We start from the raw sequence: 18671 nt of genomic DNA on the forward strand, positions 1-18671 counted from the left end.
GGGACTACCAATGCTGGTGGATAATCAATCCGCTCTTTCTCTTTCAGCGGTTTGACTAAAGCATCTTCACACTCATTAATGGATAATCATTAACACAGATCTTTAAGAGTAATTTAAGCACTACTATTTTCTTTGAGCAAGGCCATAGTGGTGTTGTCCACTCTCACATGGTTAGTTGGTGGGACTCGAGTGTAGTAGCTACATAAGTCATTGACTCAACAATCCGAATTCTTATCAGCTCATCCCACGAGTGGTAAGAAATGCTTGTTAATGCTTTATCCAATAAGGCAATGTTATCAAAATTAAATTTCAGCCCAGGAAATGCAAAATTTCAGCCGACCTTAACTCCACCATATTGACGAAGTGGCTGCGCCTGTGCCCATCTTCACTCTGTTCACACCAGGATATCGAGGCGAGCTTTTATATCTGCCAAAGCGATGGTGTTCATCTTCACTCCGTTCACACAGAAAAGGGACTGACGAGGTCAATAGCAGCTTAGCAAACCGCGAATGTGTATGTGTGAACGGCGTGAAGAGGCTCAGAGATGAAGCAGCTGGCAGGAGCTATTATAAAAGCCTGGCCTCAGCTTATTGTCCTCCGCAATATCGTCGGACTGCCTGTCTGCCCGTGAGCTACCTAGTGCTACCTACCAGCTGAGATCTTGTGGCAGTTTCCCATGGTTGGTTGCAAGCACAATGTATTACTAGTTAAATAAGTAGATTGTGGACTCGCACATTGTACTGTAACGTATGAATGTGGTTTGTTTTGCCAGGCCGCCAAGAAATTTATCTCGTTTGGAGGCTACAAACAGGAGTTTGTGGCATGGCGCGAAAGCGACAAGCCTCTCTCAGTGAGCGAAAAGGTTCCAGGGCAGCCAGCGGCTACATTCAGCGCGGAGCGCGTTCCCAACGTGCAGCAAACTGTGTGGTGGCTCTTGAATACAGCAAACCAAAAGTACTGTAAGCGCAACACGAGCGACGATAAGGTATACGCGAGTGTGTCTGCAAGCGAGCTGGATCGGACGGACAAGGATTGCATGTTTGAGGAAGTGACAGTCCCCGGGGCCAAAGACAAGGTAGCCTTGAAATGCTGGGGCAACGACAAGTTTTGGAAGACCGATTTCGACAATTCCCTCAAGTCTGATGCTCCGGCTGTAAACCTTCCACAAACTCACTTTGCCCTCCGAGTCATCGATGTTCCTAAATAAGTTCTAATAAGTTGCTCATGTAGCATCCTTGTCACCTTGCTCGTGTCTCCTCAAAAAGGTGCCATTCCATCTAGCCTAATCCATACCGTTTGTTTTTGAAAAAAAACTGTGGTCAACCCCTCGCTAGGCCCTAGCGACACCGCAATACAAAAAATAATTATTATCTAATATCCCGTTTGTTACTACAAGGTGTGAATGTTGTCGGTCAATGTATGGTGCTCACACCCACATGTGCAAGCCAAAGGTCCTCTACATTCTCTCTCTCTCTCTCTCCCCCCTCTTCCTTTAGGTATGGAAAACAACATGCTTTGCACTTAGATATGGAAAACATAAAGAAATTATATTTTTTACCTAAACTGTTGCAAATGATGGCTATAACTCCATTCATATCGCATTCCATTAGCATAGGGTAAATCTTATTCAAATGCATGGGTAATCAATTTTTTAATTTTCAAAAGAGAATTACTTTTCTTCCATCAACAAGACATTATATTTTCGTATGAACCTATTCCATCAACTTTCCCTATGCAAGTTTCACAATCTTATCACTACCCCTTTGTACTCAGTTGACCTATGTATCCAATGCACTAACCTCCACTCACAAGACTAGGAAGGCACATCCTTTTTTTTTGGGGCAAAAAAAAGAAGAGATTTTATATTAACTTTGAGTAACCTTTGTACATCAATAGAGTTTATCCATGAGACATTTGCTAACTCTGGAAAGGTCTAACACCTTACCAAGTGTTAAAACCAACAGATAGATAAGATGCATAACAACCTTGGTATTTCTTGTGTATCAAGAGGGAACATGAAAATAAAAACTAGCAATCTCTTCATTGAGTCCTGCACTTGTCAGCATGAGTAGCAGCAGCAATAGTAGGAATACCCTATGTGCGATTAAGATACATCTCCTCAGGTATATGAGACCAAGGTTGAGATGAGGGGGCAAGAGCTTCTTAACTTTGGGTAGATGGGTGCTGTGTGGAAGGGCGAGCATGAATAGAGGTAGGGTCAACTGAGGGAGGCCTCCTTTCGAAAAAATGGGGCAGCTTGTCATGTTCTTTAGAGATAAAACACTTGCTCTTGTTCTCTGAAATAGCAACATTCAACCTTGTGTGTTCTAGATTGTAAGCCTCTATCTGAAATTCAACATAACAACACAAAGCAACTATAGATGCGCTTGATAGACACGCAAAATAGCGGGCGCATCTATAGGCATTGCTTGAATAGAGAAATTACGGGCACATCTAATAGCATGTCTATTAGCTCATCTATTTGTGCATGTATTAACACGTCTATTTGCACATCTACACAGAGAAAATACGAGCCCGTCTAACATTGCATTTATCAGTGCATCTTTGGTCTATGTCTTCATGTTAGTGGCCAACAAAGAGAAAACCCATTTCCACTTCTTCAAATATTTTCAAAGAAACTAACGTGGAGCATGACCCAAAGATGTATCCATTCTTGTTTTCTCTCCATAATCAGTAGCTTGTATCCACAAAATTCAAGGTAAACATCTACGAGCATCCCAATCTTTCATATTTCCTTCATGATGATGTTGACACTTGATTACTATCATGTCCATGTGAACTATCAATCCATACATCATAGAAAAGTCAAAATACATGTATTAATACTCCAGAAAAGTGACACAACAACACAAAGCAACTATAGACGCGCTTGGTAGACACGCAAAATAGCGGGCGCGTCTATAGGCGTTGCTTTAGTAGAGGAATTACGGGTGCGTCTAAATGCGCGTCTAAAAGCTCGTCTATTTGCACGTAAATTACTGCGTCTACGTGCGCATTTGACCTGAGAAAATATGGGCCCGTCTAACATCCCGTTTATTAGCGCATCTATTTGCGCGTGTATTTGCGCGTTTATTTGCGCGTTTACACTGAGAATCAGACGCGCATTTAGACGCGTAAATAGATGCAAACCAGAGAATACAGAAAGTGAGATTTTGGTGTACATCATTGCTTTCCAAACATTGCCCATGATTACCAAAGCACATAATTTTTTGCAAGCCCACATATACAAGAATTAAGTGAGATGAGGAGAATGAGACAATATGTAAAATAGTTTTGCCAATATCAATTATGGGGCTACGGTTCAATCTCATCCTCAATGAGATCAACCCTTGCCAAACTATCTACTTCAAAATCCAAACAAGTGTTTAGATCTACAAATACATTCAACCCACTACTACTTGTGCCACTCATGTGCTCATCGAAATCAGCATCTCGAATGGTAGGCTCGTCCTCACGGGTAATGGCCTCAATATCTGTATCTCCTATCTCATGATCATCCTCCTCTCTTGTATCATGGTCATTATCACGTCCATGGCCATGATCATCCTCCATACGCTCCATATTAGTAAATGTACTATACATCACTTTGGAACATGGCATAATAGGTATGACATGCCACCATCTATTATTATCCACCATTGGTTGATAGACAACCTAATTCAAACACAAATACAATCATGTTACTTTTCTTGCATTAAGTATTTAAAAGCGAGTATTTTTATATGTGTGCACAGTACCTGTTCACATTGTTGCGGTAGTACTAGTGTGTCCTTCCTACTTTGCCAAAACTTTGTGGAGTCGAGAAAAAAACATCATATGTTTGAGTTCACCGAAGCATTGTTTGTCTCTTCTCGAAAAAAGGTGGTGTTCAAAAACACCATTTTAGTTTAGTTGGAGAAAAAGTAAGAATGCAACACTAGTCCTTGATATTTTGTCAATTGTGCAGAACTTGCAACCACAAAGCAATGGTCTACAAACAAAAAAGATAAAGAAAAAAGATCAATGTCATACCTTCCAAATATTTGTTAGTATTCAATTAAATTATCGTTGTGCAAGGAAAAAAAAGTCAAGCTTTTCAAGTACCCTTCACTCCATTGTGGAGTCAACATCAGAGTTGGAATCTATACTATGAGACAAACTAGATAAAGCTTGCTTGCATGCAATGGTTGGTATCTTCACCTTGATGGGGAGGTTGCTACTCTTTGAGGAAACCTTCTTTGAGAGGTTACCTTTTGGAACCCATGACCATACAATAGCATCAACAGATTCCCAACGTGGAGGATCACCTTTATTGCACATCCAAATCTTGTTCCAACAATCTGCATACACCTCCTCAATTTGTGCATTGCGTCTTTTGCATATAGGTGCCCAATATTGTATGAAAACCTTCTTGAAATTTTTAGATTTATTATCCTTTTGTACATCAGTTTGAGCAATGCCTAGCCAAATTGGGTAAATTTTTTCTGCTGGTTGGACCAAAAGAAAGTGTCCTTTTTGTACATCAATCATTGGATCAAATGATTGTTTTGGCTTTTTCCTTTGAGGTCCACAATAGTGATCATTCAACTCTTCAATTCCTTGAAACTCATCGTTTTCATTATCAACTACTTGCACACAATCAATATGTTGCATCTTTGGCCAAAATCTCTCGTACATGCCCTCTACACTATTGTTTGGTTTATGAAGCTCATCAATCATGTTCTTCCAGTACTTCACTACCAGCTTGTAAAACTTTGTGAAAGATGCTTCTGGACCTTGTAGGTGTGCCCATTTTTCCCAAAAGTGTACATACTCCTTGATACCAACTATCACATGTGAGTGATCCTTCACATACTCGAACATGGGTACACAAGGTGGCTCTCCACTTGGTAGCATTGGTCCGGATGTCTCTTCCACAACTCAATGCCACCTTCACTTGGTTGCCAATCTAATGATCGTGGATGCACTTTATATTGCATGATAGGAACTTCATTTCGCATAAAGAACCGAAATTGGAGAGGCTTTGAGTGTCCCACTAAAGCATCTTGCCCATCGCATAGGCATCCATCAACATAGCTCTTGAAATCAGGGACTTCCGTTACCAAAAATGGCGTTGGAGAAGACTCCTCACATTGTCTAAAAGTATCCATGAGATGTGCAAATGTCAATGTTTGGCTAGTTCTTAACCTCTCTGAAAACCTGCTAAACATTGCATCAATATCCTCATGTGTATGCCCAACCATCAAGAATCCCAATTGAATTGACTTGAAAATCCCTCGAGCAACAAGTAATGATAGGTAAGCAAACAAGTACCTATTCTTGTTTTCAGAACCACAATTATCCAACTGCAACAATAGGTGTTCGGGTAGCTTCTTATAAGGATTTTCTTGATGGGAACTTCCAAGTCCAAGGTATTTGAATGTTCCACCCATTGCTCCAAGATGAAGTTGTTGCTTTTCATTAGAAACATAGTGAGAATCCAATGCTTCTCTTGAGGTTAGTGCATTTAGCAGAGCATTATCAGACCTTGGCATCCCATCATGTACCAAATCTCCAAGTGCATGGTTATCAAATCTTTCAAGATTTCTCAAACACAAAGCCAATGAACCGATTGTGAAGTTAGGATCCGATGGCCACAAGGATAAAGAAAAGTGACCATAACGTCCTTGACCATGTCCATGTGTTATCATGCCAGTCAAAGCCACTGGGAGCTGAAAGGATTTGTCTATGTCCTTTGAACGATTGCGTAATCTAGGGATGGCTATCTTCTTTTGGTCTATCTTATCATGGATAATGCACAAGTATGTCTGAGGATACATTTCAGAAAATCTGCGCCAAGTGTAGTACACATTTCTACAACTTTTTTGTTGTAACATGTGCTTTCTTCTATCTTCCATCAACTTATTACGTTCATTTTGGCATTTTGTCGCTGCAAGCTGAGCCTTGATTGCACTACATAAACCACACTTAGAGAATTCACTTGTTTTTGACAAAGTTACATGCTTGAATTCAGAGTTCCATATACGGTTGAATGTGGAAGTTGACATCTCCTTACAACCCAAACTATGCTTTAATTGCATGTTAACCTCATAGAGAATATCAACCTGCTTGTATACATCCGGTATCACCAGCTGTGTTTCCCTTGATCCATCCTGAAGTGTTCTACTTTTGTGTGGCATACGCTCAGAATTGTTATCCACAAAATCTTGGATTATGGCTCTACCCAGTTCTGTGTGGTCCCAACCTCTCCGCACGATTCCTTTATTACCATGCATGCACCTTCGTATACCAATTTCAAATTGCTCCCTGTATCGATAAAATGTTGTTTTTGGAATACCATGCATTTCATACCATGCTCTACAACAAACTTGAATACCATTCAATGAAAAGACATATTTGAACTGCCCATTGTCATCTTTTCGACAAGCAACCCCAAGAGTGTCATATACATAATTGGTGCGAGCCTCCAAACTTTGGCCCCAATACTCTATGCGTAATTTGGATATCATTTGACGATCGGCAAATTGACAACAATTTTTTTTACAACAATCAATCATAGATACTTTTGTGACTGCATCCCTAGTGAGTCTAGATGATGCTAATGGCATGCCATGTTTTTTAGCTTTCCTCTTTATCATGCAGTAACGCCTCTTTTTTGTGGATTTTTCATTTGGGTCCTCATCTTCCATGTGCTTTTGCCTAGAACCACTTGGAAAATTCATGGTGTCATCGATTCTTAATGAAGTTCCATCTAAAAAGGTTATTTGTGCAATGGGCCATTTTATTAAGTGGATGGTATCGATGCCTGATACATCACTATGATACTTTTCAATTCCCACACCCAGATTATCTTCACCAAGCATCTCAAAGTTTATAGGTTCAAATGGGTAGACATACAAAACAACACCCTCAGCAATGCTCTTGGTTTTCTGCTCATCCCATATTAAAACTTTCTTGTCCTTCCATGATTCTCGAATGGAAAACTCATCATATTCACATAGAGGTTCAACATCAATGGTATCTGATGTTATATCATTCATTGGTAAAATAGCTCCATTGACATTGTCCACACAACTCATTGATCATGCTTTCCAACGAACAACACTACCCAAAGCCTCATAGACTAAGAATGCATCCATTGTAGGAAATGGAAGAAGTGCACTTTCATCCATACAAATATCGATCGCCACTGATACATTGTTTTCTCCCAAGGGCACACCTTGGCACATGTCATCATGTGATGTAGAGAATATTGTCCCAATGGCAACAATCTTTCCACTGACAAGCAAGTTGACTTTAACCCCCACTTTCAATGTGGCACCTGCATACATAACATTTGTTATAGTTCAATATTGATATCTGATGGTGTGACTTAGGATGAAAATGCTTTACAAGATTTCACTACACGACCAAATCTTCCTAAACCTTGGTGCTTTGAATTTTAGCCAGCAAAATCTAGCTACATGGCCAAATCTTCACAGACCATGGTGCTTTGAAAGGGAGATAGCAAGATTTGTCTACACAACCAAATCTCTCGAGACACTGGTGCTTTCAAGAAACCATCAAGATTTATCCACACAACCAAATCTACTTAGACCTTGGTGGTTTGAAAGAAGCCAAATCTCCACATACCTTGGTGCTTTCAAAGAAGCCCACAAGATTCGGCCACATGGTCAAATCTCCCCATACCCTGGTGCTTTGAAAGGAGCCAACAAGAGTTGGCCACATGGCCAAATCTCTAAGACACTAGTGCTTTGAAAGAAGCAATAAGATTTGGCCACATGGCCAAATCTACTCAGGCCTTGGTGCTTTCAAAGAAGCTGGCAAGATTTGGATGCATGGCGAAATCATTCGAGACTTGGTAACTTCTTTCAAAGCACTGAGAAGATTTGGTTGTGGCATTCTTTCAAACTTAGGGAGATTTGGTTATGTGGCCAAATCTTGTAGGCTTCTTTCAAAGCACTAGAGTATGGGGAATTTTGGCCACGCAACCAAATCTTGCATGCTTCTTTCAAATCACTAGGTTCTGGGAGATTTGGCCGTGTGGCTGAATCTTTCAAAGCACCAGGGTTTGGGAAAATTTTGGCATGCTGCCAAATGTTGCTAGCTTCTTTCAAACCAGTACGAAGATTTGGCCACATGGCCAAATCTTCAAACATTCAAAAGTTAAATTTAATTTTAAAATTTAAAATTTAAAGTTCAAAGTTCAAAATTTAAATTTTAAATTTTAAAATTCAAATTTCAAGTTTCAAGTTTCAAATTTTGAAATTAGTATCTAGAGATCCTACTTTCAAAAACATCGTACATGCTTTTCATGATTCACGCTATTACACTTTAAAATCATACTTTTACTTTAAAAGCAAACCTAAAAATCTAAAACTATTAAAAAAACCAAAACTTTAAAAGGCAAAGCTAAACAAACCTTTTAAACCAAGCATAAAAAGTAAAACTATGAGAAGGAATTGAATTCATCTTCATGGGGATGAAGTGCTAGGCTCACCTTGTTCTCTCCCTTCCTAGATCTCAAATGTGTAACTAGGGTGGTTTGAGAGCCTTAGGACAATGTCTTAGATGGGGTAGTTCTTGGAAAACACTCCTCCACCCTTGGTTAGCTAATTGCAAGCAAAAAACTTCAAAACTATGTCAAAATGAGAGGTCCCGGGAGGTTCCCCATCCCAAATTTGTCCTAACAATGTGCACTTAACTATGTAGATTTTAAAATTCCAATACCAAGTAAACATTCCATAGGTTCCACACTCAATAATTGGATTAGAAAGAGGTCTTTTTTTTTTTTTTTTTTTTTTTTGCTCTGCATGCTATTTGGGGGGTGCATGCTTTTTTGGGGGATTCCTCCTTCCCTCCCACCCCTTCCTTTTCTCTCATCCTCATCCTCATCCTCATCGTTTGCTATTTTGGTGCAATTTCATCGTCGTCTACTTCTCCTCCTCATCATCGTCGTCTCCTTCTCCACACTCCTCCTCCTCGTCGTCGTCTCCTTCTCCACACGGCTGCTGTGCTCCCCTCCCTCCCACTGCTGCGTCCTTGCCTTCGGCTGCAGCGCCTCGTCTTCGTCGTCCCCTTCTGCACACTCCTCCTCCTCGTCGTCTCCTTCTCCACACGGCTCCACACGGCTCCTGCGCTCCCCTCCTTGCCTTCGGTTGCAGCGCCTCCTCCTCGTCGTCTCCTTCTCCACGCTCCTCCTCGTCGTCGTCTCCTTCTCCACACGGCTCCACACGGCTCCTGCGCTCCCCTCCCTCCCTTCCACTACTGCGTCCTTGCCTTCAGCTGCAGTGCCTCCTCGTCGTCGTCTCCTTCTCCACACGGCTATCCCCTTCTCCACACAGCTGTTGCGCTCCCCTCCCTCCCTTCCACTGCTACGCCCCTCGCCCCTTCCATCGTTAGAGAAGCTATTCTTCTAAGTGCACGGATCGTGGCTTTTCTTCTCCTTCCATCACTGGCATCTCTACTTCCACGAGCGGATCTTGGCCACTCTACTAGCGGATGAAACTTTTTCTTTAAGTTTCTGGAACTACGACCATCCAAACAGAAGCACAATCCCGTGGCTTTTCACGGAAGCACAATCCCGTGCCTGCTTGAAATCCAAAGAGCCAAGCTCACGAACAACAATGGCTACTCAATCATCCAAGTAAGAAAACGAAAGAAATAGAAAGTGTACCTGATTCTTGCATGTTCTCCATCTTTTCCATTTCAAAACACCACGATTTGAAAGCAAGAGTTGTAAAAGTACGAATCTCAAAGTGTGATTTGAAAGTAGGGTCTTTAGTGTATGATTTGACTTTCAGATCTTGAAATTTGAAATTTGAATTTTGTATCTAAGATTCAAAATTTCAATTTTGAATTTTAAATTTTGAATCTAAGATTTTGAATTTTGAATTTTGAATTTTCAGATTCAAAATTTGAATCTTAAGATTTGAATTTTGAATTTTAAATGGGGAGATTTGGCTGCATGGCCAAATCTTCCTAGCTTCTTTCAAAACATACAAGATTTGGCTGCACGGTGAAATCTCCCTAGACCTTGGTGATTTGAAAGAAGCTAGGAAGATTTGGCACCACAGCTAAATCTCCCTAAACCTTGCTGCTTTAAAAAGATTTGGCCACATGGCCAAATCTCCCTAGACACTCGTGATTAGAAACAAGCTAGGAAGATTTGGCACCACAACTAAATGTCCCTAAACCTTGCTGCTTTAAAAAGATTTGGCCACACGGCCAAATCTCCCTAGACCTTCATGATTTGAAAGAAGCTAGGAAGATTTAGCACCACAGCTAATTCTCCCTAAACCTTGCTACTTTAAAAAGATTTGGCCACACGGCCAAATCTCCCTAGACCTTGGTGATTTGAAAGAAGCTAGGAAGATTTGGCACCACAGCTAAATCTCCCTAAACTTAAAAAGATTTGGCCACACGGCCAAATCTCCCTAGACCTTGGTGATTTGAAAGAAGCTAGGAAGATTTGGCACCACAGCTAAATCTCCCTAAACCTTGCTGCTTTAAAAAGATTTGGCCACACGGCCAAATCTCCCTAGACCTTGGTGATTTGAAAGAAGCTAGGAAGATTTGGCACCATAGCTAAATCTCCCTAAACCTTGCTGCTTTAAAAAGATTTGGCCACACGGCCAAATCTCCTTAGACCTTGGTGATTTGAAAGATGCTAGGAAGATTTGGCACCACAGCTAAATATCCCTAAACCTTACTGCTTTAAAAAGATTTGGCCACACGACCAAATCTCCCTAGACACTCGTGATTAGAAACAAGCTAGGATGATTTGGCACCACAACTAAATGTCCCTAAACCTTGCTACTTTAAAAAGATTTGGCCACATAGCCAAATCTCCCTAGACCTTGGTGATTTGAAAGAAGCTAGAAAGATTTGGCACCACAGCTAAATCTCCCTAAACCTTGCTGCTTTAAAAAGATTTGGCCACACAGCCAAATCTCCCTAGACACTCGTGATTAGAAACAAGCTAGGAAGATTTGGCACCACAGCCAAAACTCCCCAAACCTTGCTGCTTTCAAAAGATTTGGCTGCATGGCCAAATCTCCCTAGACCCTCCTAATTAGAAAGAATTTAGCAAGATTTGGCCGCACAGCCAAATCTCCCCAAACCTTAGTGCTTTGAAAAGATTTGGCTGCACGGCCAAATCTCCCCAAACCCTGCTGCTTTGAAAAGATTTGGCCGCACGGCCAAATCTCCATAAACCCTCGTGATTAAAAGAAGCTAGCAAGATTTGGCCACATGACCAAATCTCCTTAGACCCAGGTGATTTAAAAGAAGCTAGAAAGATTTGACCGATTTGAAAGAAGCTAGCAAGATTTGGCCACACGGCGAAATCTTCTTAGACCCAGTGATTTAAAAGAAGCTAGAAAGATTTGACCGATTTGAAAGAAGCTAGCAAGATTTGGCCGCACGACCAAATCTCTCCAGACCTAGTGCTTTGAAAGAAGCCCACAAGATCTAGCCACAAGGCTAATCTCCCCAAACTTTGGTGCTTTGAAAGAAACCCTTAAGATTTTGCCACACGTCCAAACCTCCCTTTCCAGTGCTCTAAAAGAAGCCCATAAGAAATCTCCCTAGACCTTGGTGCTTTCTCAAATCTACCACTATGTTTGCTGTTAATTCTCGATTATGTTTATTGATAATGTGTTTTGTCTAACATTAAAGATTATAAAGATGATAGTTTGTATATTGCTTGGATTTTTTACAGGAAAGACACAAATGTGAAGAAGGTTGAGAAAGTTGTAAGTGGATTTGGAGAAAAAAGCATACCATGGTACTTTGACATATACAGTATTGAGGGAGCACAGTTGACACGAGTTCACTTATTTGTTTTGTTACCTAACAAAAGTACATACACTTGTGTTGGATCGGTACATCAAATCACAGAAGATGTGGTTGGAAAAGAGGGAGATATTGGATTCTTAATCATTATAAATCAAAATAAGAAATTTCTCTTGGATCCTAGTGATTATGAAGCATCTCGTATGAAGTCTGATGTAGATGACAACATGCACTCAAGAGGCTGGATAAGTGTGGAATCAATTGATGAAAATGAAATTAACACAGTGACAACAATCATTGAGTCATATCGCAAAGTTTCAGCAACATTAAAGAAGCGCAAGAGTGGGGAAGATAGTGGGGAAGGAACAAGGAAAGGAAAGTTGACTATGGTTCAAGCACCAGGTGGTAGTGGAGAAGGGGCAAAGAAAGGAAAGCTCACTATAATTGATGTACCAGACGAAGGAACACCTCCAGAGGGTATGCTAGCAGTTGTGGAAAGAAGCAGTGGTAGTGAATTGGAGCCAAGTGGAGAGGTCATAGGAAAAAAAGGGCAAAAGAAACCATCAGGCTTGGTGGAATATGAAAAATACTACCCATTCGGGTTGCATGCAACATTTCCAATTCCAGTTGCAAGATGTCAAAAAGCTCCTCCAAGCTATGTATATAGAGGGTTGAACAAAGAGCATGTGGAGAAGCTTGCTGCAGACTTTGGTTATAACTCTAGGCCTCCTGCTGCTGTAGCAGATTTAATGCCTTTCAATCCTGAAACAAAGCAACCCCTAGAAAGGGTAGATAAAAAGGATTTAACCAAGTGCCACTATTGGATACTATCTGGACAACATTCAATATATGCTGCTAAAATATTCACATCTAATGATGATAACAGCACGGCCCAAAGAAAGAACTACTATCGCACCCGTCAGGCGAGGATTGTAGTGAATTGTCCCGCACGCTTTTGTGTGGAGATATCAAAGATGGCAAACCTAGAGTCTCAAAATATCTTGAGACAATGTCCATACATTGATATACTTAAGCAGGTGAGGGGACAATGGATTCTCTTTAACAAACCCAAGAAAGCACAACAAGGGCTTGCAAAAGGACATCCAGATCGTGAGAATTGGGATGTAAGTACATATTTTAATTATGAATCATTTTTTACAAGAATGTTTTCTTAATTATTGCATTCTAATGGATTCATATATCTTGTAGGCTTTCATTGACACTGGCAAGGTAACATTGGGCAATAGCTTTGCCACGAAGGATGTACATATGATAATTACAAGCGATGCCATTTATGATGGTTGGATCTCCATCCTTGAGGATTACATTGCAGGCAAATATTCACAAGATGGAAAATGCCGTAGGCAACCCACAGTCTCAATGTTTAGATGCTTGCGTGGATTGAGTGATGATCAAATTGGTCAAATTCAAAATGACATTAAGGAAGGTAGAGTAGTCATAACTAAAACAAAGACTGATGCCATGATTCTTGATATTGAAGGATGAGCTATGCAGTTCAAGAGAGATGCTGCACTACAAGAAGAACTTTATATGTTTATATCGGCAGAACGACCTTCTTTAATGTTGAAAAATTGGGATGAGTGCAGATTACATTTTAAAATTACTCCAGAATTGTATCATCGGATTCGTGGTTGCTCTGATTCATGGTTAAAACTGAAGCTTCAACAGGGCAAGGAAACTCCACCATTGCCTGATGCTGCAAAGGGGTATCTAAGGTGGATTATGGAACAAAGTGAAGGTTCAAGTCATGGACCGAATTCCACCCGGCCTTGGAGGTTCTACATAGTCGGTTCAAACATGGAGGGAATGGAATTTATACATAATGTGTACCAAGAGCCAATGGCAATAGGGGTTGCTTTTTTGGACGTAATGTATGGACCAAGCAGAAGTAGAAATTGGAACGAGGATCGCTTTGAGTGTTTGTTGAAAAGCTTGATGACAATCGCTTCTCCCCCAGTGCAATTCCTTCTTGTAGTGTTCTTGACCATGGATCATGTATCATGTTTGAAGAATGCATTAAATAAGACATGCGGACAATATAAAATACACTTTGGTTGCCTTAATTTTGAAACTGCAGATATATTTGTCACTGGATCTATGGATGGCTTAATTGCCTGTGTACTGGTAAGCAAGGAAAAGCATTTCAACGATATTGAGTGCTATACCAATGCACAATGTAAGCCATCAATATATGTTGCAGATGAAAAATATGAAAAATCAAGTGGTGGAGAAGAATCAGGTGATGAGGATGATGATGATGAATTTGACATTGAATTGTCCTTGAAAAGAAAACGTTCAAGTATCATGAAAGACATGATCATGGGTTTCTGCCGAGAAGATGAGTATGTATTGGACTTGTTCTCTGAGGGGCTTGCTGCAATAGAGTCTCTTTCTTGTAAGAGGCGTGTTGTTTTAGTTGTTGAGACTTATGAGGAGTTAGCAAAGGTGGAAAGTATTTGTTGCACGTATGCTTATAGTAATCATGAAATTCGACAATGGGCTGGCTTGCAAGAACCAATATTGGCAATAGAGGGGGTACCAAAAGAAGATGATATAACTGAAGGTGGAGGGGATAAAGAAATTGATACCATACCAGGACAAAAAGAGCTTCAACCCTTCAATGAAGAGCAGTGTGAGCATTTACAAAAACACGCTTCAAAGTTTTGGGAAACAGAAGAGGAAGCAACAGGTCCTTGAAATTGTCCTTTTATATGGTGTTCATGTTTTCCATATGTTATCTTGCTATATTCTCCATATGATGTATTAATTTTGTTCCAAGGATCTTTTAATATTACTTGGAAATTTCTTCTATCTCATTGCCATAATTCAAACATGAACATATGTATTCTTGAATATGTTTCGTGATGAATGAATTAGTGTAAATTGTTGTTTCTATCCTTATTCACTTCATATGAATGCTCAATTATGTTTTGGCCGCTTGGCCAAATCTTTTCTTAGTGGGAACACTTGGGCAATGCTAGACAATGTTGGACTCCACTCTATCTATTATGCAAAGGTTTTTGGCATTGTAAGGATATGTAGTTTTGGGGATTAAAATAACTTGAAAGGGTATAGATTCAATAACTTTAGGGGTATACTATGCATATGCTTTCTTTTTTTTAGTAATCCAATTTTGTTTTGAAAAAGAAAAACATGACTGCTTTCACTCAAACAAATTTCATTGAGAGCACACAACCTAAAGTTTGACAATTTGGTTTTCCAACTCAATCTTCAGTTTGTTTCTACTTATGAATTTCATTTCCTTGTTTATCAACAGATCTTGGCCATCTCAATTTCACATCGCTAGAAGCATTGCCTGTATATGTGACACCTGATCCAATGATTCATTATGTGCCTAATTTGAACATTAGCATGCAAGTTCCAAGCTCAACATGGTTGATTGAAAATGTTGAGGATGCAATGTCTGGAGTTAATGTTCCATTGACAAATGTGGATGCAAGCTTAGAAGGTAAAGGAGAAGATGCAATGTCATTATATGAAGCCAAGGTACAAGAAGAAATCTTAGAAGATAAAGGAGAAGACATAATGTCACCCTCAGAAATAATGTCAAAAGAGGTGATAACAAAAATAAGACTAGCAGTGGTAATAGATTTGAAAGGGTTATTACTCGAGCGTTGTTTTTTGAAGTCAAACAAACATGTGAGCTTGCACAATGGGAAGCATTGGCTTGTTCTCCGTCCTGGGTGTTTAGAGTTTCTACAATGGTTGCTCGATCACTGCCATGTTGGCATTTGGTCTGCTGGAGGAGAAAAGGGCATGGTGCAACACATGCTGGACACTTTGGAGCATCATGTTAATAGAAAGTTACATTTCTTCATGGTTTGGGGTGCGATGGCATGCCACAAGCATACAAAGAGTAGAATCATTCGACCAGATAGGATGAATGTGGAAGCGAAGTTTAAACCATTAATGAGAGTGTGGTGTTGTTTCAAAGAGGAATGTAAACCAGCAAGAACAGTGTTCATTGACGTTTCGCCTTACACGGGTTGTGCACTAAAAGAATGATTCTTTGATTTTAAACATATGTTAGGTGTTGCAGATTGTCCTAAAAAGTTGAAGAGCTATCTTATTACAAATTTTGATCCTGCATCCAATGGTTTATGGAAACATGAATTGCCCATACCCATTGAGCACGTGTTTGAAATGAATGGCATCCATTATGAAGTAAAGAAATCAACAATACCTGGGGCAGGATATGGTCTTTTTGTACATACGAGCATCAAGAAGAAACAAGATTTGATGGTATATAATGGTCCAAAGTATGATTATGATACTTGGAGATCTCTCCTCAAGTTTTTCCCAAGGATGAAGACTTATGGAATGTTTGAAGATCCATTCATTGAGCCATTGACAGATGTGAAATGTATTGTGGGAGATGTATTGTATGGAAACATTGCTGGATATATAAATAGCTCAATGTATTATAAAGAAAGAACAAATGTTATATTTGTATACATCCCTAAGCTACCACCTTGGGCTCAAAAGTCACAAGGAGATTTGAGTGCCCATGGCTACATTACTGTGCAAACCATAAAGGATATCTCCTTCGGAGATGAGCTACTTTGTGAGTATGAATACTAGTATGGAATTGTTAATGATTATGTTAAACGATGTGATGCAAAATTTAGTTGCAAATTTGGCTATGTGTCAATGGCTTTGATTATATTTAGCACGAGAAAGGAATTAAAAAAAAGGTTTTTATCAAGACCATGTCTCTGAGTTTCATGAGCTCTATTGTGATGGAGAGTTTCACGAGCTCTATTGTGATGGAACGGTGTTTTTGAACACCACATTTATATGATGGATGTCAAAGCTCTACCATAATCCTATTGCATATGTCAATAGTGCAATTTATCAACATATAAACTGACAGTTGTTGCAAGTTTAATTTTGTTTTTGAACACACATTTATATGATGGATGTCAAAGCTCTATAACAATCCTATTGCATATATCAATATGCATATATCAATACTGCAATTTAATTTACTCCAATGAATCTTCCTAACGCAACATCTATAAATTGGCTTTTGTTTGTGGTTTTGATGTATATGAAACAACAAACATCTTTCTTTCACTAGCAAATCAACAAATGTTTTGGCCATGGGACCATGTTCACATCTATTAAGGCCTTTTGCCATAGCAACATACGGAAGCTTGTTGCTTGGGCTCTAGGAATTGGGAAAGTATTGTGCATGGTCTAGTCTCCCCCAACATAACTGAAACTTAGGTCCTCAATGGAGCTAATGTTTCAATAAAAAATATCAAAATTTACTTTTGAAGTGACTATATTTTATTTCGTGGGAATTGGGATTTTCCCAAATTCTCTAATATAGTGTTAGATGACCTTATTCAATGCGTCTGCCCGTGAGGCAACTAGCGAAGGACCACAAACAGGACATGCATGGTAACCCGATGTAGTGAGACCTGAACAATAGATGCAATGAAGAGTGGAAGGTGGGTTTAGCTCAGGGGGGTCACTATGTATAAACCCTCTATATCACGTGCGTTCAAGGCCTATATTTAAAATCCCTTATCTGTAAATTTTTCCATTAATAAAATGTACCCCTTTTCTATACAAATCTGTAAATTTTTTCCAAAACTATTTTAAATAGTCCCTTATGTATATTTATTTCTGTAAATTTTAGAAATAAAAAATATCCTTCTGTTGAACTCACGTGATAGGGTTACATATGATGAGTGACCCCCCCGAGGGGTTTAGGGTGCCACATCCTTTGCCTATTCATAATTAAAAAATGCAATGCTTACCTGAACACTCGCCATAGCCTGGGAAGTCATGCATCGTCCACATCAAGACTGCTTTGTAGTTGAAGTCTCATGACGAGGGAGGCCTGTTCACATCATGCACCTCGATACCTCTCCAAAGTATCTCTAGCTCATCAATCAAAGGCTCCAAATAAACATCAGGGTTTTTGACTTTATGTTTCCCTGGAATTAGAAGGGATAGCATGACATGTCCTTTCTTAATAGCCATAGAGGGTGGAAGATTGTAATTCACCAATACCACTGGCCATACACTGTAAGACGTGCTTTTGAGACCAAATGGGTTCACACCGTCCATACCCAATCCAAGCCTCAAGCTCCTAGGTTCTTCCTTGAAGCTTGGCCATGTGTCTTCAATATGCTTCCACGCAGGAGAGTCTGCGGGAGTTCTCCACTTGCCATCGGTTGATCGATGGGAGGAATGCCATGACATGAGCTCTGCAATAGATTTGCACTTGAACATATGTTGGATGCGAGGGATTATGGGAAAATGTCGCAATACCTTACGAGGCACATCCAAGGTTTTGAGATCTGCTCTATATCTTATCTCTCCACAGGTAGGACACTCTCTTGCATCCTTATGTAGTCCACGAAACAAAACGCAATCGTTGACACATGCATGGATGCACTTGTAATCTAATCCTCCCTCCAAGAGAGGTCACATGTTGCCTTGCCATATCTCTTGAGGTTGGTAGTTTATTCTCCCTTGGAAGCATTTTACACAATAGCCTACACGTGAAGACCATAAATGAGGAAAAGCATTCGAGTAATTGACCCACTAGCATAATTCACCATGTTTGCAAAATCGACTTTAAAGCTTACTTGAGTAATGCATTCAAACTTGCATTGCTCCATTTATAGATGGTTTGCAAGTTTAGTAACTCAAGGAAGGCACGTAGAATAGAGAATGTGCACCCCTCAAATAGAGAAAGGCACCCACACTTACTTCTAAGCTTAAAGGAGAGGAGGACGAACAAGGAGAAGAAGCAACTTTGAAAAAGAAAGACAAAAAGGACATGGATGGTGACATACGAGCTTATGTGATTGATG

General features: G+C 39.9%; 1 protein-coding gene across 1 annotated transcript; it reads left to right on the forward strand.

Moving 5' to 3' along the window:
• The first annotated feature begins 600 nt into the window (after positions 1 to 600).
• LOC147887067 (uncharacterized) lies at positions 601 to 1223 on the forward strand. The gene is made up of 2 exons (XM_087394041.1): positions 601 to 679; positions 773 to 1223. Exons 1-2 carry the CDS (start codon positions 677 to 679, stop codon positions 1205 to 1207), a joined length of 438 nt encoding a protein of 145 aa, XP_087250167.1. The 5' UTR covers positions 601 to 676; the 3' UTR covers positions 1208 to 1223.
• Positions 1224 to 18671: the final 17448 nt, after the last annotated feature.

The sequence above is a fragment of the Dipteris shenzhenensis genome, chromosome 23, assembly GCF_047967505.1.
Source record: "Dipteris shenzhenensis isolate YYH24624 ecotype China chromosome 23, Dip_SZ_1.0, whole genome shotgun sequence".
Taxonomy (NCBI): Eukaryota; Viridiplantae; Streptophyta; class Polypodiopsida; order Gleicheniales; family Dipteridaceae; genus Dipteris; species Dipteris shenzhenensis.